The following is a 22357-nucleotide window of genomic DNA, read 5'->3' as shown; positions in this document are numbered from 1 at the left end:
TGTACATCTTCGTCAACTTCCTCCTCACTAAACCTTGTCATCCCTAATAAAAGAATGATTTTTTAAGTGGGTAATCAGTTCCACTGCATAAATACCATACCTGCACTGCCACGAACCAATTCATTAAGATCAAATACCACATCCGTCCTATTACACCATCGGTTCGGTTTTTTCGCCTCATTCAGTTCAGTTAACCGCAATTTTCAATTTTAATGGTTTAAATTGCCATCTCTATCCACCAAAAAATCATACAACTACATAGAACATAAATCCTCCTCTGAGAAGATCCACAAGAATTAAAAAACCCCTTCTTATCTTCAGCAATATCATTGTCATTTGGCTCAAAACTCTCTTACCAGATCTGATCAGTCCATAAGTAAAGTCCTTTCAAGCTTAAGCTCCAGCTGTGATATCCAAAATTATCTTGCTTATGATAGGCTCTCATCTTCCCATCGAGCATATGTTTTTACTATCACAAATATGACTGAGCCTCGGTCTTTTGATCAAGCTGTCAAGGACCCTAACTGGTGTGAAGCAATAACTAAGGAAATTAAGGCACTTGAGGATAAACACAAATGGACGATCACTAGTTTACCTCATGGAAAAATTCCTATTGACTGTAAATGGGTATTCAAAGTAAAATTGAAAGCTGATGGGTCCCTGGAAAGGTATAAAGCCAGATTAGTGGCTAAAGGCTATACTCAAAAGGAAGGTTTTGATTATCTCGAAACTTTTTCTCTTATGGCGAAGCTTACATCTGTGAGAGTTTTATTGGCTATAGCTGCTGCTATGGTTTGGAATATCTTACAATTGGATGTCAACAATGTTTTTTTACACAGTGATTTAAATGAGAAAATATACATGAAAATTCGGCAAAGGGCACAATATGGTATGCTGGCTCAACAAGTCTTTATACGGCTTAAAAAAAGCCTTAAGGCAATGGTTCACTAAGTTCTCAGATTTTCCATTCTTTACCAGAAATAGAAATGGCTCTTTTGTTGCTCTTCTAGTATATGTGGATGACATTGTCTTGACAGGAAATGATTTGCAAGGCATGAATGATTTGAAGGCTTCTCTTGATATGAAATTCAAGATAAAGGATTTAGGAGTATTGAAATATATCCTAGGACTGGAGGTGACTCGGTCTAAGAAAGGAATTTCTTTGTGTCAAAAAATATTTGCCATAGACATTTTAGAAGATGCTGGCTTCAGTAGTGCTAAACCAGCAAACACACCAACGGAGCTGAACATTAAACTGGACAAAGAGAGTGGAGAATTATTGAATGATGCATCAATCTACAGGAGGCTGGTGGGACGATTATTATACTTAACCATTACTAGGCCTGATTTGAGTTATGTGGTTCAAGTGTTAAGTCAGTTTATAAACCAACCAAGGGAACCTCATTTGAATGCAGCTTATAGGGTATTGAGATATATCAAGAGCATGCCAGGACAGAGGATTTTCTTCCCTAAAGAAAATGACTTACGATTGAAGATCTTTTCATATTCAGATTGGCAAGTTGCCCTGATTTAAGGAGGTCTATAACTAGATATTGTTCTTTTTCAGGAAATGCTTTAATATCCTAGAAGTCTAAGAAGCAAAGAACAGTTTCCAAATCTTCAGCAGAAGCTGAATACCGTGCTATGGCATTTGCTACATGCGAAGTTCATGTTAGTGCGGAAACGAAGTGTTGAAGAAAAACTTGAATTTTTATTGATAGTTTTTGAGTTGCTACAGCACACTCAATAATGTTTTCTTCTTCTTTTTTTCTTACAATGAGACTACAAAAATGACCTCTATTTATAGGACCACATGGATAACTCTAGAGACATGGGAATATAAATGGACACCTAATAATTCATGAATTTGCATCATGTATTTTCCTGATACATTTTCTTCAAGTGCATCATGTATTTTCCTGATACATTTTCTTCAAGTGCATGTAACCTTATTTATTTCCTAAGATTACAAATTAATGCCACATTTAACACCCCCTCTTAATTTGTAATCTTGAGTTTTTCCTTGATCTTGTCGAACTTGTCAAATGTGACTGCCTTTGTTAAAATGTCTGCTGGCTGATCATTTGTGTTGATAAATTCCATGCAAATTTCTTCTCGACTTACCAAATCTCGAATGAAGTGATGACGTAGTTCAATATGCTTCGATCTGGCATGAAAAATTGGATTTTTTGTCATAGCAATTGCTGACATATTGTCGCAATGTATTGTTGTTGGCTCTTGTTGTTCAAACATCAAGTCGTTTAGAATTCTTCTAAGCCAAACTACTTCACAAACGGCATCCGCAGCTGCAATGTATTCCGCTTCTGCAGAAGATAGTGCTATAGACCTTTGCTTTCTCGAACTCCATGAAATAATATTTGTTCCAAGACAAAAGATGTAGCCCGATGTACTTTTGCGGTCAACAAGTGAGCCTGCCCAATCACTGTCAGTGTAGCCAACAAGGTTGAAGTTATTTTCCTTTTTGAACTCAATGCCTTGATTTTTTGTACCTTTAAGGTATCTCAAAATTCTTTTTGCAGCCGTAAAGTGATTCTTGCTTGGTTCATTCATGAACCTGGAAAGTAAACTCACTGATTGAGTGATATCCGGCCTTGTGTTGAGGTAGATGAGTGAACCAATTAACTTTCGGTAGAGTGTAGCATCTACTTTTTCAGCATCATCATTGACTTGGAATTTTTCATTCGGCCCCATTGGAGTAGAGACTAGCTTGCATTGGTTCATGCTGAATTTTTCTAGAAGATCATCAATATACTTCTCTTGAGATAAAAAAATTCTTCCCGGGCTTTGTTTGACTTGGATGCCAAGAAAGTATTTCATTTGACCCAAGTCACTCATCTCAAAGTCTCTCATCATCTTTTTCTTGAATTCTTCCACCATGCTTTTACTTGTACCAAAGTATAGAAGATCATCCACATAAAGACATACTACAAGAAAGTCTCTTCCAAGACTATTGACATATAGAGATGATTTACTCGTGCTTCGATTGAATCCATTTTGGATGAAATAGCTATTGATTTTGCTATTCCATGCTCGCGGCGCTTGCTTTAAACCATAAAGTGCCTTGTATAAACGATAGACTTTTCCTTCTTGTCCTTTGATTTCAAATCCTTCAGGTTGCTCGACATAAACTTCTTCTTGAATTTCACCATTTAAGAATGCCGATTTTACATCAAGTTGATAAACACATACCTCCAATTGAGCTGCCAGTGCCAAAACAGTACGAATCGTCTCCATTATTGCAACCGGAGCATATGTTTCAGTGTAATCAATTTCGGGCTGTTGAGAATACCCTTTTGCAACAAGACGTGCTTTGTGCTTTTGGATCGACCCATCTTCATTGTATTTTATTTTATAGACCCACTTGAGTCCAATGATTTTCTTCCCTTCTGGCAAGGCAACAAGCTTCCAAGTTTTGTTTTTCTCGATTGTGGACATTTCTTCATTCATGGCTTTTGTCCAACATACTTCTTTTGAGGCTTCTTCAAATGATTGTGGTTCACTAGAGAACAACCCAAGTTCACATGACTCATATATGTCTTGTAGTGAACGTGTCTTTCTTGGAGGGCTTTCTGGATCAGATTCTTCCTCACTTCTTGGAGTAGGGTTTGGATTATGCTCTAAATTTCCAACTTGTGACGGACCTGCTTGAAATGTTAATGGATCAACAAAATGGTATGGTGTCTGGTCCACAACTTCTTTCCCTTTCCAATCCCAAGATGCAGCTTCATAAAAAACAACGTCTCGTGAAACTGTAATTTTGTTTGTAGTTGGATCTAATAACCGATATCCTTTAGATTCATCACTATATCCAACAAAGACAAGTTTTTGTCCTTTCTCGTCAAATTTCTCCCGATTTTGAGAAGGGATAAGAGCATAAGCAATGCTGCCAAATATTTTGAAGTGATCAACCATTGGCTTCTTTTTGTTCCAAGCTTCGTATGGAGTTTTATTCCGTACAGCCTTTGTTGGAGACCGATTGAGAATGTATACTGCCGTATTTACAGCTTCTGCCCAATACAGATTTGGAAGTCCTTTGCCCTTTAGCATGCTTCTTGCCATTTCAACAATTGTACGATTTTTTCTTTCGGCCACGCCGTTTTGTTGCGGAGTTCGACTCACAGTTAATTGTCTTTTGATGCCATTTTTTCTGCAATATTCCATGAAAGAATTATAGAGATATTCACCTCTACGATCGGTCCTTAAAGTTTTTATCAAAAAACCACTTTGCCTTTCTGCTTGAGCTTTGAATTGAAGAAATGTGGAATATGCCTCAGATTTTTGACTGAGGAAGAAAACCCATATCATTCTTGTGAAGTCATCAACAAAGAGAATAAAATATCTCTTGTTTCCAAAAGTGGAAGTTTGCATTGGCCCACAAATATCCGAGTGCACAAGCTCAAGTAGTGCTTTCGTTCTCCATGAAGTTTTTGGAAACGACAACTTGTGCAATTTCCCATAGATGCATCCTTCGCACATTTTGTCTATGTGTTGGATGTTAGGAAGTCCCGTCACCATGTTTTTCATTTGGAGTAAACGAAGGCCTCTTTCATGAAGATGACCATATCGTAAATGCCACAAATACGCCAAATCTTCGTCTCTTGCCTTGAGTGCACAATTCTCATTTAGTGGCATCATAAGAGGAAATATCTTGTTCTTCATTTCAATATTTGCCACACAAATATTTTTCTTTTTGTCAAAAACTTCTTTAATTTGGACAGCAATGGTGCCTTTTCCTACCGCATCTCTACATGTTCCATCGCCAAGAATTACTTGTGAAGTAATATTTGGATTAAGGTCCACAAAGATGTCGCGATTCCCCGTCATGTGATTGCTACAACCGCTATCCAAATACCAAGGGCTTTGAGCTCCATTTTCATAATTTTGAGAATAAAACAGAATTTCCTTTTCATTCTCTTGAGAAAAGTTTGCTGCACTTTTTCTTTCTGTCATCTCTTTATTTTGAAACCAACAATCCCTTTGAGAATGATTGGGGATCTTGCACCTTTTGCATCTAAAGTAGCACTCCTTTGATTCATGATTCATTTTTTTGCAAATTATGCAAGTTGGATTGTTACCACCAGAAATTTGTGTTTGCTTGCCTTTCCATTTGCTTTGTTTGTCACCCTTCTTCCAATGGCTATCTTTTTGTTTTGTTTGATTTGAGCCTCTGTTGTGTTCTCCATAGTTGTTCGATCCTCCTTTTGATGTTTGCTTTGATTTGGAAAGCTTGTTCGGTAGTGGATTGGTTACTCGAACGATTGATCCTTTGCTCATGGGCAAGAAATGACCCGGTTAACTCATAAATGGTCATTTTGGACAAGTCTTTCAATTCTTCAATTGCGGCTGCAACATGGTCAAACTTTGGAGGAAGGCATCTTAACATTTTCTCCACGACTCTTTTATCTGTAATTGTGTCACCACAGCTTTTGATTTGATTTACTGTCTCGGCTACTCGTGAAGAAAAAACACGAACCGATTCTCGTTCTTCCATTTGGAGATTATCAAAGTCTCTCCATAAGGATTGAAGTTTCAAGGCGATCGTTTTCTCCGCTCCTTGAAATTCTTGCATCAATATTTCCCAAGCATCTTTGGCTTTTTTAACACCAAAGATACGAGGGAAAATTGATTTTCCGACTCCTTGTTGAATATAGCGGAGAGCCATTGCATCTTTTCTTTTAAATTCTTTTTGCAATTTTTCGTAATCTTCATTGTCTTCGGATGGTTCTTCGTATTCCTCATCGTCAATGACATCCCAAAGATCTAAGGAGATGAAGAAAGTTTGCATTTGGATGCTCCAGTATTCATAATGCTCGCCTTCGAAGATTGGGACTTGACTGGAAGAATATGTAAACAACGAAACTGTTTGTATGAAAGCCATGAAAAAATGCAATCACAAGTTATGGCTCTGATACCAAATTTGTTAGTGCGGAAACGAAGTGTTGAAGAAAAACTTGAATTTTTATTGATAGTTTTTGAGTTGCTACAGCACACTCAATAATGTTTTCTTCTTTTTTTTCTTACAATGAGACTACAAAAATGACCTCTATTTATAGGACCACATGGATAACTCTAGAGACATGGGAATATAAATGGACACCTAATAATTCATGAATTTGCATCATGTATTTTCCTGATACATTTTCTTCAAGTGCATCATGTATTTTCCTGATACATTTTCTTCAAGTGCATGTAACCTTATTTATTTCCTAAGATTACAAATTAATGCCACATTTAACAGTTCAATGGCTTTTATACCTACTAGCTGACTTGGGAATCAAACATGAGAAGTCTGCATTGTTATATTGTGATAATCAAGCTGCATTACACATTGCTGTCAACCCTATATTTCATGAGATAATAAAACATATCGAACTAGATTGTCACTTAGTAAGGGACAAGATTAAGGCTGGAATTTTACACACCATGCATGTCTCTTCAGGTAATCAACTAGCAGATATTATGACAAAACCAGTGGGAGCATCTCTATTTCATTCTCTACTGCGCAATATGAATATGTGCAACATATACACTCCACCTTGAAGGGGGCTATTGAGATTACCAGAAGAAGCTGACGTGGAAGTGAGCTGAAGAATTAGTCAGATTAGTTGAAATTTTCAGTTAGTGTGCAGCTGTAAACAACTGTAATTAGTGCTGTCTTTTCCATTCATATTTAAGAACCACATGACGTACAATTAGCGTGACTTTTATCTTCAATACACAGAAACTTTCCTATTCATTTTTGCTCCTTACGTTCTCTAAGAAGTAAGTTCTAAAAGCTACTGGGTTAATCTCAAGACTACCCAGCACAGGTAGCGTATCTACGCCAACCAAGCAAACTAGTGTAGGTGGGCAACATGGCAGCACACCTGCGCCAACTAGGAAGCACAGGAGCACTTCCATGTTGCCCACCTACACTAGTTTACTTTGCAAACTGGCTCAAGTTTTTGTCCATTCCTACATCTCTCGTTCTTGTCCCATCTTGATCAAGTACTTTTTGAATTGTATTTCCTTGATTTAATTTACCAATGTCTAAATGGCATTCTTTTGAAAATTACTCCAACAAAAGGTTAGAGACAGTGGCTGTAATTTACCCATTTATGTAAGTTTAACTTGTCTCTTTGGTCACTGTAGCTATCTATATGATAACAATCTCACTAGTGAGTTGCCGATTGAATTAAATAATCTAAAAATGTTGACAATTCTGTAAGTATTTCACCACACATTTCTCAAAGTATAAAGTTTTTTAATCTAGAAAAGTGCAAAAAGTTTTCTGCTATTTTAATGATAACATGTCTTTCGGGGCCAATGCAGTTGGCTAATCAGTAACAACTTCACTGGAAAATTACCTAATTTTCGGAGCTGGACAAACCTTACGAGCTTGTAAGTCCTTTCCTGAATGAGCATTTTCCAAACTGCAGTATTTACAGTTGCGACTTTTGTTTACGTGACATTATTAATTTATTATCAACAGAGAGATAAAAGGCAATGGTTTTGAAGGACCCATACCTCCTAGTATTTCCATCTTAAAAAATTTAAAGGAACTGTGAGTTGAAACCTATTCAGTCAGATTTCAGTTTGTCAATACTTCAATAACAATATTATGTTCATTTACTATACATTGATGGTAAAGATGACAACTGATGTAATGTGATATCTCTACAGAATTATTAGTAACTTGAATGGAGGTGCTTCAGAGTTCCCACTGCTAAAAGACATGAGAAACCTTACGTATTTGTGAGTAAATGTCACTAAATCAATAAAGAACTTAGAAGATTGTGATAATTTCCTTTAGAACCATATTATTTTATACATATGTTGCGTGCTAGCAGGACGTTAAGTAGCTGTAACATAACTGGAAGCATTCCTAATTACCTTACAGGCATTGGATCATTGAAGGCTATCTAAGTACTGATTCTAGTAGTAGTACCTCTTTTCTTCTTTTTACAATTACACTCCACATCATAATTGTTTCAATATTCTCGTGACTAAATGCCAACTCTATGAGTTACTTAAAAAGAATATACCTAGCAGCTCGCAGTCCTGGACTCCCTCTAGCATTTTAGTTGTTTTCTTTTCACATTTATATGAGCTAATTTTTCATGAGATTTAAAGTTAAAGAATTGTGTAAACTTTTAACACAACCACAGTTCTTATTTCCTCTTCTTTCATTCTAGAAATAACCATTTATTTGGGAGGCATTGGAAATTTCTATCAGTGGAATATAAGGAAAGCTCATATTTAAGGGAAGCTACCGTATTTAATAAGTTACCATTAATGGATAATTGTAAATGATAGCTAGAATATTTAGTTTTTTTATATTTCAATATAACGAGAGAACCTCTTATATTGAGGGGCTTATTGATTATGATTGAGTATATTCGAATATCATATGGATTAGAACTCAATTCATCCTCAAGTGATTTCTCTATTCTTTCTCTCTAATTGCATCATCGACAACCGTCTCAACAGTGGGCGGAGGTAGAACAGCCAAAGCAATAGTGACCTGAAGACTGAGAGAGAGCACTTAACCCTAAGAAATATTTAGTTCAATTGTTTAGCACAGAAGAAATAGGTTTTGTCGCTCCTATTGATACTCAGGCGTTCACAGTGAGGTAAAAGATGAATTGTGTGCTCACCACCAAACTAAGTTAAGTACTTCACCAAAGCAGTGAAGCAATTAATCTGCGAAGAGTTTCAAGCGATACAGAGAGAAAAGTTAATTGGAAGAGAAAGGTTAGGACAAGTTTGCCCCCGCTGCTGTGGACCCTATCCATATTCCTTGTGTTCGATCTTGTAAATTGCTATGAACTGAACAGAACCAAGCATACTTGCTGCCGTTGCTGACATGTAAAGCATCGCCTCCAATCTGTCATAGGCAGTGGGATTTCAGGAACAACCGATTCTAGAAAAAATGGAAATTTCAGTCACCATTTTCGAGTCCAGTAGTCCACTAGACGACCCAGGGGCCGGATCTCTCAACGCAGAGAAATTGCTGAAGATGAGAGAGAGCTATTAGTCGACCATGGATCACCATATTGCTCGTTGAATGCTAGCAATTCTGAGGTGTAGAGGCTCGTCAATGATTGGGAATTCTGAGGTGGAGTACCAGCCAACATATCTTTATCATGAGAAGTAGAGAGAATTCTTATTGGAATTTGATTTTTATCCTAGACCCCATTACTTTTCTACAATCCTTTACACGCCATCTCACACACAATCACACTTCTGTGAATGCGACTATGTTAATTTGCGCATAAAATGTGTATCAGTTCAATCCAAGACCGTCAGATTAAAGAGAGGAAGTGTTACTAGTGAGAGTAAAATTAATGGATTTTTGGCAGAGATCTGAAGATTCTTAAGCGAATGGGATAAAAAAAGACACTGAGTCATGGATTTGTAGGTGGGCCTGCTGCTTTATTGGTTTGGGCGTCGTTATTATTTGATGAACGGGTTAGGTTTTGAAGACTTTAATGGATGATTATGGGCCTCAACAATTTTGAATAAGTAGTATTTTATTCTAGGCTTTGTGAATAGGTTAGGGATTTGTTGAAAGTAGGCTTGGCTTTTGGACATGAGTGTATAACTTGATTAAAAATGGGCTAGGTAGTTACGGGTTGTGAGCAATTGGACTATAAATTGTGGTTTCTCTTTGTGGGCGACATGGATGTGGCTTGATTTGCTTCCAATAAGGAGCTTGGCAATCATATTGATTGGTCATTGGGATGAGAGAGACATGGGTGGAGCTTTGGTTGCTTGGGTGACGAGCAAGAATTTTGGGTTCTCAGATCATCTTTGTTTTTTTTTTTTTTTGTGTGCAGGCTGTTTTCTGATATTTCTTCCAACTATAGCGTCCTGGTCAGTGATATATTACTAGATTTTTGGCTGGTATATTGGCCATTAGAGATTTTGATGGAATACTAATTATGTGTTTGACTGAGTTCTCCCGATCTCATTGTGTGATCGGTACACTTCAAGAATTTCTTTTTGAAATTCTTCTTGGGCTGTGAACTCTCTAGAGTGGTTTTGGAATATTCTTGAGGTAGTTTTTGGATGTTTCTGTACTATTTATTGTTCTTGCTCTCTCGTTGTCACAATGTTCCGTAGATGATTACTTTGATTTGGATATCTTTTTCGTGCGCACGAGCAATGTCGCCACCGTCAACTTATGATTGCAAATTAATAAGCATCAATTTGAGATTTGAGAGGGGATGTTAGTGAAAAATAAGGACTACCATATTTAATAAGTTACCATTAATGAATAATTATAATTGATAGCTACCATATTTATTTGTGATTTTAATTTTATACACTAAGAGAACATCTCACATTGAAGGACATCGAGTATTATTGATTATCATTGAGTATATTTGACACTTATATTGTTACTTGTTGAAGATAGTGACCAAAAACACGAATTTGTTGTACTCCATGCCACAAAAACCTACTGCTTGTAATAAAATATGTACTTGTGGTGGAGACCTGGCTATGGAAAAATATGGAGGACGTACCATGTGCATTTTCAGATTGTGAAGTTTCGTACCATCCAAGAGCTTGCCACATTAGTTTTTCCCAATCTACATTAGAAAATCCTGTAATTTTTGTTTGTTTTCCTATGCTTCCATTGCTTTTGTGCCGATCTTTTTTCTTTCTTTCTGGATATCATACAAAATTTAGGTTTACTTTTCTATGTTAAGATAACTATGCACTGCCATATTGTTAAGCTGAGAAAATATGCGTTTGGTCGTAAGATGTTCGTGTGGTGTATTCACAGAGATCTGAGCTTTAACAACTTAAAAGGAGAGGTTCCAGATTTTGATCGCCTACCAAGTCTAACGAACTTGTAAGTGAATTAGTATGATATTATTCAATTGATTTGTACAAAAGCTTTGCTCTGTTATTCACCTGTCATTGAAGCGTGATAATGGAAGACTTTGTTCATGTTCATATCCTAAATCCTACTTTTTATTTCCAAAACAAGTAATAAGGACCACTGTAACCAAACATAAGGATGTCCAGTTCATATTCAATCCTTAGTGTTCAAGTGTCATTCATATACTCTACTAGGCCATACTTTTGTTCTTTCATGATGTTCTGTCCTGTCATCTAAATGTATAATTTTGATTTCATTTGGATTTTATGTTTGTGATTAGGTTTCTGACTAGTAACTTTCTCAGTGGGTGATTACGCCCAAAGAATAATGCGGTTATTGTAGTACAACTTTGGGGTGTCGTATCCACAGGGAGATGGAAAATTTCTCAAAAGATCAAACAAACTAGGGTTTTCGTAATTAAATGTGGGAATGATTTGTCACTTGGAATAAAAATTAATTATCAATATGCGAATTAGTGAAGCGTCGGAGTTCCCCCATTGGATTGGATCAATCAGCATCAATAATTCATGTATTTTTACTCAATTAGAGGTTTTCTTCCAAACTCTCTAATTGGAAGATTTAACAGTGAAGTCCAATTTTATTCCAATTATATTTCTAGAATCTAGATTTTCTATAACACATTCGCACATTTTTATTGGAACAAGATCAAAAATCGACCATATACGTCAGGCATAAGGCAGTAATCAATCCGCCAATAAAGTGATATTAAGATTAAAATTCAACAATTATTTCAATCATTCGATAGAAAGAGCATGGCTAGATCTATGAAGGATTTGATAAAAGTTAAAATAATCTCAACAATAAGTAATTTAAATTGAAACTCAACAAATAGTTTAATTTAACAATGGAAAAAACATGACTGAATCCATGAGAAATTTATTAAAAGTTAAACAAATTTCAATACTAATTCATAACGAGAAGATTCAAATCTAGAAATTATTAAGCAAAGAGAGTTCGAATCACATGAAATTATGACGTGAAATCTCCAAATCCAATGAGTTCCTTCGTTGCTTCACCGAGTTCCTTAGTTTTCCATGGAGTTTCTTGAGCACCAAGATGAAAGAAATAGGTCTGGTGGCGTCTCCCTTCGTTCTGGATGGTTTTGGGCATTTATATCCCGTGAAAATTAGGTTACCATAAGAGATTCAATCGTATAAGGAAACTGAGATTCGGCCGCCAAAAAAACACTATGCGACCGCATGGTTATTGTCATTACGGTCGCATGGTTATGCACTTTCAGCCTCTTGAATTCTCGGTATAGGTGTATGCGACCGCATAGTAGAAAGGCATGCGGCCGCAAGGTTCCGCCAGACAGCTTTCAGTGTTTTAATCATACCTTTCTTTTCCGATATCCAATTGAGGTGATTCAAGTTGCATTGGATAGCTAACTCAAAGGGCCACAATTTTTATTCAGAAGTCATCTCCCAATTCTATCATCTTCCATGTCAAAAATGGGTCCCAACATGAGACTAAAAACTGGTGTGTTAGTTTTCGATTGGAAATTGATGTATTGATCAAACTTTGATGTTATTTCATCCCTTTGACTTCTTTTCTCATCCACTTGACCTCTAAAACTTTCGAATCTTCATCATAATCTTGGACACAAGTTTGGATCATTTGCACTTTAGTCCTCGAACTTTCGTTCTCTTCTACTCTGTTCATTTTTCACTTGTATCTTCCGAATTTCATCTTTTTCACCAAAATGCAACCTAAACCAAAATATAAGAGTAATGAATGCATTTTGGCAGAATATAATCACATGAATGCAATAGTTAAGAGGGGAAAATATGGTATTTTACACTCTTATCAGTGGGCAAATTCCAAAGTGGATCCAAAGCATAAGTGAAGAGCTGTAAGTTCACTTCTATATTTCTTATTATTTAGCGTCTATAAGATTATCTATGTGATTTAATAGTAGCATTGTCCATCATAAATGACGATGTCCTCAAATTTATACAGAAATGGAATTTTCCCATTTCTCTCAGGACCTCTATTGACATCTTTATATCCAGACATACAATTGTTGTTCAAGCTCACCTTAAGATACAGGACTAGTCTCATAAGTTCGAAAACAATCTCATTTTTACTTTAGTTACTACATACTGGTGGACATCTATCACTATGTAATTTATGGATTCTTTTCTTTCATTAATTTTAGAGGATTGAAATAAGTTCTTAAAGAGATATTAAATGCATTTGCAGCCACGTAAATCATTCTTACAATAACTTCAATGAGACTCTGATCCATCAATTTGCAGGAACAATATGTAAGCCCCAATTTTTCTTCGTATGCTGTCTTTCTGTATGTTTTTCATAACTTCAATTTGTTTTTTCCCTTTCTTTCTGCGTCAGAAACTTGTTCAGAAGCTTTAGTGGAGAAAACAGTTTTTAAGTTGCTTCTTATGTAGATAAGATTATTGTAATCTAAACATAACTTTGTATATCATATTATTCATTCTGCTCCCTTGCCATATGACTTCATATAGAGAACAGGGGAAGTGCCTCACTCCTTGTTGAAAGGGTAAGTACTTCATTTTACAAGCTCAGCCTTGATTGTTTACACGAATCTCATCATCCAAGCGTAGTATACCAACAAGTTTGCAATATCATTTTTTGTGCTCAAGTTGAAAACTAAAAACAAAAAGAATACAGTAGTAATGTAATATATCGTATATAGTTATAGCACTTTTATCTGTTTTACACTCAAGAGCATATTCTACAATTTAGAGTGTTGGATTTTGATACTCAATGAATTTAGGGCTGCGATGTAAACATCGGATTCAATTTCATAGGCATTGGTCAATGAGTGAATTATTATCAACAATCAAGTCCAAAGGCTTGATCCGAAAACAACATGGACAATTGGAAGTAGCTTAAAAATTAATGCTACTCACGATCTATATATATTATCTACTGAATAGCTTTGAATCTTGACCTATTTAACCCTTTATTGGGACAACTAAAGCCTAACATAACCCTATATATATGTTACTTTTTACTGTAGCCATTAGTATATGATTTGTGTATGAAAAAGAGGAAAAACATGGCTGCTTCTTCATGTAAAATCGGCTCCCATAGAGAGAGAAAATCGGTGCCTTCATCTTGTGTATTTTGGTCCATTCTCTTGCTTTTTTCCGTCAATTTTCCCGTGCCTTAGTGGCCTACAAATCATCACCATTATCTTGTCATTTGTGAGTGAGATTGAGGAGGAACCGAGTGAATATATTGGTTGTAGGTTGGACTGTGTGGATTGATCTGTAGTGAAAAGTAACGTAAAACTGAGCTTGAAAATCACCGTTTCGAAGATCTTGGAGAAAGCTTCCATGACAATTGGTATCAAAGCTTCAAGTAATAGATTTGGCTCGAAAAATTGACAGAAAATTGGCTTTCAACGAAGCAAAAAATAGATTGCAAAATTGTCTAGAAAATTACACAAAAATCGAGGATGTTTTCATGATTTCTGATCAAACAAAAATGATTTTGGTGAAATGGAGACTACTAGTGTGACGTGCACGTGAAGGCGCACCAGAGTGGCCGGTGCGTGAATCCCATGCACAAAGGCTGTTGGTGGCGCTTGAGGGCGCATGCGAAGGTTTTAGATAGAGGTCTTTTCAGGTAATTTGATCCTGACATTTTGATGTTATTAGTTTTCTGTTTAAATTTATACAGTGGAATTTGGATAAATTTATCCTTCGTGTGTTCGGGATTCGATCATGGTTGATTGATTTCTGCGATTGATGGAAACTTTATGGCAAGTAGTGGTGGCCCAAAAGTGTAAGTTCGCATCTCTCATTATTTATGGACTGAGATTGGTTCACTCTGATTTATTGGCTTATCCCAATTTAAATTTCTACTTCAGGATTGGCGTTACCATGTAGGTAACCATTGATTGTGCTAGAAATTTAGGCATTACTTACCATATTTGAAGTGTTGAATTGGACAGTAAGTTGATAATTATCCTTGTGCTCTAGTTGCCATTTAGTCACTGTGTGAGACTGGATTGTGTGAAAAACTAAATTTTTGTTGATATACCTTCGTGTTACATTGGTTATTCTGTTAGAACACCTAGTATTAACCCATTTGAACATTTCCTTGATACTGAGATCTCAAGTCTCACGAAACCCTGGGAATCTATAATGATATATATTGCGTCCTTATGATTACTTTGTGTGACATATTTGTGCACTTTAGTTGTTCTGTTTTTCAAAATGTCATCACATTTTGAAGTTGAAATTCTCAATAAGAAAGGGGAATTTTCTATTAGGTAACAAAAAATGAAAAGATTTTAGTTCAACAAAAAGTTTCAAAAGTCATAAATAGCAAATTTCCAGCAAATTTGACGGAAGCACGAAAAGAAGAATAGGATAAATTTACTTACACTTTAATTATTTTACACCTATCAGACACTATTTTGAGAAAAAATGAAAAACTTGATTCTACTAAAAAAACTTTGAAAAAAGTTGGAGGGTTTATATTTGCTTAAGTCTACTCCTAATAAATTGCGTCTGCTCAATAGATTTTTCAATTTTAAAATGAATCCTTGCCAAGCTCGTTCAATATATTTTTAGATGTTTTTAACAAGCTGGTTCAATATAATTTTAACTGTGATAGGAGGTGTATGAAACGTATCATGCCATTATTTTGCTTAATTCAATACATGATTCATATAGAGAGGTTAAGAATGCAATTAAATATAGTAGTGACATCTTAACACCCGATATTGCCATAGATTCTCTTAACAATAAGAAAATGGAGATTAAGGCTGAAAAGGAGGATAAGAGGAGTTGTAAGTTATATATAATGAAGAGTAGAATGAAGTTTAAAAATATAAATTTGGGAAGAAATCAAGATAGTTGTGATTTAAGTGGTGACTCGAGTGTTGACGGTGGTTAAAAAAAAAAAAAAAAGGTTAAAGGTTGGGATAAGTCTAGTGGTAACTAATGTTACAGCTTTGGTAAGTCTAAACACTTTGTGAGAGGTTGTCCCAAAAAAGGGGATAAGCAGAAGGGTAAGATGAGAGGTGAGGTGAATATGGCTATAAGGTCGAGTGATAATCATAGTGAGGTTTATTGAGAGTAAACCTAGTTATTGCATGTGCAAATGTGTGTACTCCTTTCTGCATGTATGATTGCTTAATTATGTTGCATAGTTATATGATATTTCTATGTGTCATTGTATGAATTTGAGAGCAATGTGATTATTTGGTATAATTGTTTGCATACATAGTGGATTAGGATGTAATAGCAATAATTGTGTTGTGTGTCTATTGGTGAGGTGGAGTATAGATGACTAGGGGTACATTGGTGGTTTGTACCAGGAATGTGAGATGTGACATTTTGATCACGAGTGAAAATGTGATTAAATGTTGGAACTCTTTAACTGAGAAAATCATGATCATGTGGAGTGTAAGAGATATACTTCTATCACTTATGTTAGGTGGAGAATCATTTATCCACGTAGGTTGGAAATATGGTGATATAGGATTATCCTATGAATTTAGGACCTATTTTGATTTATGAGTTAGACATGAATTGAGTGATCAGTTTAGTAAACATGGTGGGCAATGAGAGGGGAACAAAAATGGGATAGGATAAGTGTGGTAAGATCTTTTCATGTGGTCATTTATGCATTTGTTGTATATATGTTAACCGTTTGTTGATTAGCTTGGTGTTAATCTTTTGTTCTGTGCGAACATGGGTTTGAAAAGATCTGTGGGTATTTCTTTAAGACTATAGCCCTGGTGAGTACGTAAAGTTGGTATGGTATGTGTTTCGGGTCCAAAACACGAGGTAAAGTCTGTGATCCTAATTTTATTAGCTACTTTGATTGTGTAAGTACTAACTTTGTATTTTGATTACTTGTAAGTTGATTGGGTATAAAGGTGAAGATTTGTTGAGTTTTGATACCCAATAAATCTTTGGCTATGATTATTAAATGTTAGATTGAGTTTCATAGGTATTGGTCAATGAGTGAAATTGTTACCAACAATTAAGTCTAAAAGCGCGACCTAAAAACAATATGGACTGTAGGAAGTAGCTTAAGAAATTAGAGCTACTCACAGCACATATATATTGCCTCTTAGATAGCTTTGAATTTTGGCCCATTTAACCCTTATTGGTCCAACTAAAACCTAACCTAACCCTATATATATGTTGCTTTTTCCCCTTGCCGTTAGTGTATGATTTGTTTATGAAAATGAGGAAAAATGTGGTTGCTTCTTCCTGGAAAGGCCAGTTGCCATATAGAGAGAAAATCAGTGCCTTCATCTTGTGTATTTTGGTCCATTCTCTTGCCTTTTTCGTTGTTTTTCTCATGCCTTTGTGGCCTATAAATCATCACTGTTACCTTATTCTTTGTGGGTGAGATTGAGGAGCAATCGAGATAAATATACTGATTGTGGGTTGGAGTAGTGTAAATTGGTTGTTTGGTAGAGAAATATAACTAAAAACTGAGCCCGAAATTCACCATTTCTAAGATCTTCGAACGAGCTTCCGCGACAAAGAACATTTAAATTTAGGGAGTAAAAATTTTTAAGTACTTCAACAAGTTCTTTATATATAATAATTAATTTTACTACTTCAGAAAAATATTTATTGTTTTTTTCTTGTCTTTTATTTTCACTAGCTTTCCTCTAAATTATTATATTATTTTTCACTGAAAATTGAAATATTTTAAATGCATTAAATTATAAAGAGCGTGTTTGACTCTCTAAATTTGGAGAGTCAAACTCTCTCTAAATTAAAATGTTAAATTAAATAGTCTCTTGAAGCATAACTTTAAGGCTTGATTCTTTAAAATAGAGAAATTTTATGTTTGAAGAGTCTTTTGGAGATGTTCTAGAAAACTTAATATGCTTTGGTTTTTCATAGATTGGTATTCCTTTTATGTAAACTGTGGTGGAGGGGAAGTTACTATTGGCAACAAAAAAATTGAAGATGATGTACAAACAGGAGGTTCAGTACAATTTGTTCACTCAAAAGAGAACTGGGGAACTAGTAGTACAGGACATTTTCCTTGGTTCAAGAATCACTATAAAGCCTACAATGTATCTGTGCTAAAAATGAAGGACTCTGAACTCTATGCAGATGCTCGTCTATCTCCTTTATCTCTCACTTATTACGGGCGTTGCTTAGTAAATGGAAACTACACTGTGACACTTCACTTTGCAGAGATAATTTTTAGAGATAATAACTCTTTCCAGAGTCTTGGGAGACGGATGTTTGACGTTTATATCCAGGTCAAGTAATAAATAAACAGTTCTTTTTAGTGCCATTTACTGTTGCAATTTGACTCAAACTTATTCAACGTAATATAGGATGAACTGAAATTGAAAGATTTTGATATTAAGAAGGATGCGAAAGGAGTTGATAAAGCTGTGAAAAAACAATTTAATGCGATAGTTAAGAATAAAACTCTGGATATCTGATTTTACTATTTTGGGAAAGGATCAATAGCCATCCCTTTCGGAAGAGTATATGGCCCTTTGATATCTGCCATTTCTGTGGAATCTGGTAAGATTGTTTGTGTAATACCATTAAATTTATCCTCAAAACACCTCTATCTCTCTTAAGATTTTTTTTTTATCTATTTATTTGAGAAAATATACATCTTATCTGCACAACCACATAATCTTTTGCAACTTAAGCAACATGACTCAGGTGTTGATGGCACTTAAATTAGTACTCGATTAATTAATCTATTATCGTTCTTTTTCACTTGTTATTGTTCTCAAATTCCCTATACCAATTCCTTTATGTAATTTTTTTCTGGTGCTAGCTAGCAAACTGAACACCATGTAACAAATTATTCTTTATTTCTTTCATTATGTAGATTTTAAGTCTCCATCCGAAGGAAAGAATATTTTCATCCCAACAGGAGTAACAGCTTTGGTAATTTTTTTCATTCTCATTATTCTTATTTTTTCATGGTGGAAAGGCTATATAGGAGGCAGGATCTCAAGGGAAGAAGGTGAACAAATAGACCTTTCTTAGTATTTAAGCAAGAATGTAAATATTGAATTGTCATATATAATGTTATGGATAGTCTTACAGTAGTAATGCATCAGATGACAACTATGGAAGTTACTCTCAAATTTAGGATAAATAACTTTTTCGTGGTGATGTGACCATGGCCAAGCAATAGATCAAAGAAAAACTAAAATATATTCTAGTGTACTGCATAGAGAAAAAGAGAGATGACGAAATCCTTAACTATATAGCTTACAATGAATTCAACATCTAAAAATTGTTCTTTTCTAGAACTAAGGAGATTAGATTTGCGGACTGGCTTTTTTACTTTTAGACAAATCAAAGCCACCACAAACAACTTTGATGCTGTAAATAAAATTGGGGAAGGTGGTTTTGGATCTATCTACAAGGTATGTAGAAATATTAACTTCCAACTTTTCTCTCTTATACTTTGTCTATACCTTCGCGCTTATATTTTTCTAACATTTCTATATGCGTGCATGTCTGTGGTACTATAATGCTTCATTTGCAGGGTATACTATTGGAAGGTAGTGTAATTGCTGTCAAGCAGCTATCTTCCAAATCAAATCAAGGGAACCGTGAATTCGTGAATGAAATAGGCATGATTTCTAGTTTACAGCATCCAAATCTCGTAAAATTGTATGGACGTTGCATTGAGGGAAGCCATTTAGTGCTGGTTTATGAATACATGGAGAACAATAGCCTTGCCCGCGCTTTATATGGTAATTGAAATTTATGCCTGCGTTGTGCATTCTTTAAAATCTTGTCTAATATACAAATTTAGTATTTAAAATCAATGCACACACTTAATTGAATCGTATTATCAGGAACAGGACCAGAGGAAAGGCAATTAAAAATGGACTGGCAAACCAGACAAAGAATTTGTATTGGTATAGCAAGAGGCTTGGCTTTTCTGCATGAAGAATCCACGTTGAAAATTGTTCATAGAGACATAAAACCCAACAACATTCTTCTTGATAAAGACCTCAATCCAAGGATTTCCGATTTTGGTTTAGCCAAGCTCGATGAGGATGATAACTCCCACATCAGCACTAGAGTTGCAGGGACCATGTGAGATTTTTTCTCTTTCTTCATCTCGCCATTTTTAGTTGACCAATAAAATAATTATTTATTAAAAAATCCACTTTATTTACTTACAATTGAACTTTTTATACAAACTTGAACAAGATGAAAGCGGTTTAAAGTCTTTTGGGAATATTTAGTATCACGACATTTGCAACACTAAATTATTATTCAAATCATCCACGTGCAACATTTGAATAATTTTTTTAACTCAAAGAGAAGCTTGAAGACTTGAAACCTAGTTCAAGTGAAACTTAGACCTTTTCTAATCCTTCTGATGCACGAGAAATCGGCTCGTCGTTTACCTCTTCCAGAGATCACTATCCACCTGACCTTATATCTCTGTGACGATATTAACGGGTACACAGGATTGCAAAATTATTCTCTCAACAAATTGCCGTACTCTTGAAAGTTGTCAGAAAATATATCTTTGTGTCATACAGTATATACCCTAAATAAATATACGAAAAAAATGCATATTTTTATGGCTTGTTTAGTAAGGTTATATGTAAAATAACAGACAGAATTTAAAGAACAAATTTGTCGAGTTCTATGTATAAACATGCACTTAATGTTCTTTTTCTTTGCCCAAAACTACTCCAGCTTTATTTAACTTAGGCACTTTTTTATTCTTTTTGTGATCATATGCCACATACGCTTTCACATTTAATTAAAAAAGATGATAAAAATTTAAGTTGAAATCAATACTTAATTTTAATCACACATTTCATGATACTCACAATTTTAATCAATTTTCAAACATGCATTCCATCAATTTTATCACTATGATTTTTTGCTAAATCAAATAGGGACTTAACATTGTAATAGAATATAGGAATTTAGATGATTAGTGAACATGCTACATGAAATCGTGTTTTACAGGTTGTACAAGGCTATTCAGCACCCTACGTACTAATTATGCACTAGTTCTATTAATTTATCCATGTATAGCCAAATAAGCCCTTGTTTGGTAGGAATAAAAATCTAGGTCAAAATAAACAATTAATTTTAACCGCATATTTCATGGAACCTACAATTTTTCAACTACAATTTCATCAACTTTTATCAAAATTTCTAAAAATTCGATTTTAATCTCTACCAAACAAGGGCTAACTTTTGTATAACGGACAAACAAACCAATTTGTTTGTGTTGTTTTTATATTTGAACTAGTCAAAAATTACTAAACATAAAGGAAAAAGTTGAAGATTCGACCCCTTTTCAAACTATTTGCGTTCAAAGAATAAATCTTCTCAAACAGGGCCTTTCAAGGATAAATCTTCTCAAACAAGGCCACAAACCTTGGAAAAATAGGGCTATGTGGCCTTGTTCATATAGCACTGCCCGCTTTCAAATGGCCTTTTTCTTCCAACCTTTGACCATTTGTCATTTTATCATGTTCTATTCAATCATCAATTGTCCATACCGAACACCAAAATCAATGTATACGAAGTATACAGTGCTAGTTTTTCTTCCTGGGTCCGCTATTATTGTTTTTCAGTAATTTTTGAAGTTCTTAGTGTGTATTTAACTTTCAAAAAAGAATAAATGAACTCTTGACCTTCAATATAAATTCAAGTTTTCGTTAAGTTATTCCACAACTCTCTTAGAAATATGTTTGATTTCCAATTACCAATTCTCATTTTTTGCTATTCTGTTCAATTATCAATTGTCATTTTATGTTATTTTGTTCAATCACCAATTGTTCATGCTGAACACCAAATTTAACATATACGAGATATAAAGTACTTATTTTTCTTTGTGGGGGTATGCTATTATTGTTCTAATTGTTGAAGTTCCTTGGCCAGTCTTTAACTTTCAAAAAAGAATAAATGAATTCTCAAACCTTTAAATTTAAAAACATGTTCAAGTTTTCATTAAATTATCTCACAACTTTCTTAGAAATATTAAATATCTCATTTTCAATCACCAATTGTCATTTTATCTTATTCTGGTCAATCACCAACTATCTATACTAAACACCACAGTCAATGCATACGAGGTATAAAGTGCTTATTTTTCTTCGTGAGGCCCTCTATTTTTGTTCTAATTGTTGAAGTTCTTAGGCCATCTCCAACCCTAAATCAAAATTTAAGGTGAGTTTTGCACTATTTTGCCCAAAAGTCATCTCCAATCCATTACATCAAATCTTACACCAAATAAAAAGTATTTAACTATTTTCTTCATTTTTTTTTAATTCTCCACAATTTATTTACCTGAAAAATTATTTATTCATTTATTTTACAACTGCATAAATTACATTAAATTAATGAAAACATTGTATTCACTTGTTTTATGTAATGTTTTCCTTCAATAATTGTAGAATGACGTGTGTATATGGTTGTTGTGACATTTTCGTTTTAACTTTAAATAATC

At 34.8% G+C, this 22357-nt stretch overlaps 2 protein-coding genes across 2 annotated transcripts; both read left to right on the top strand.

Moving 5' to 3' along the window:
* The first annotated feature begins 7046 nt into the window (after positions 1–7046).
* Positions 7047–12929, top strand: LOC111397951 (probable leucine-rich repeat receptor-like serine/threonine-protein kinase At3g14840). The gene is made up of 9 exons (XM_023024913.1): positions 7047–7087; positions 7153–7224; positions 7333–7401; positions 7493–7564; positions 7684–7755; positions 7851–7922; positions 10793–10861; positions 11172–11198; positions 12726–12929. The coding sequence occupies exons 1-9, from the start codon at positions 7047–7049 to the stop codon at positions 12766–12768; spliced, it is 537 nt and encodes a 178-aa protein (XP_022880681.1). The 3' UTR covers positions 12769–12929.
* A 5024-nt stretch (positions 12930–17953) lies between these two features.
* On the top strand, positions 17954–20001 carry LOC111397130 (probable LRR receptor-like serine/threonine-protein kinase At1g53420). Its single transcript, XM_023023883.1, is given in 6 exon segments — positions 17954–18149; positions 18228–18423; positions 18743–18880; positions 19171–19289; positions 19412–19622; positions 19734–20001. Coding segments are annotated over 6 exon segments (1083 nt in total). The 5' UTR covers positions 17954–17972; the 3' UTR covers positions 19976–20001.
* Positions 20002–22357: the final 2356 nt, after the last annotated feature.

The sequence above is a fragment of the Olea europaea genome, chromosome 7 (genome assembly GCF_002742605.1).
Source record: "Olea europaea var. sylvestris chromosome 7, O_europaea_v1, whole genome shotgun sequence".
Classification (NCBI taxonomy): domain Eukaryota; kingdom Viridiplantae; phylum Streptophyta; class Magnoliopsida; order Lamiales; family Oleaceae; genus Olea; species Olea europaea.
Note: the sequence above shows the minus strand (reverse complement) of the source record. Positions and strands in the feature narration are given on the sequence as shown.

Coding starts and splice junctions, on each gene's coding strand:
- LOC111397951 (XM_023024913.1), top strand. CDS start 7,047: ATGTCTAAATGGCATTCTTTTGAAAATTACTCCAACAAAAG. Junction 7,088..7,152: donor GAAAATTACTCCAACAAAAG/GTTAGAGACAGT, acceptor TGGTCACTGTAG/CTATCTATATGATAACAATC. Junction 10,862..11,171: donor CTACCAAGTCTAACGAACTT/GTAAGTGAATTA, acceptor GTTTGTGATTAG/GTTTCTGACTAGTAACTTTC.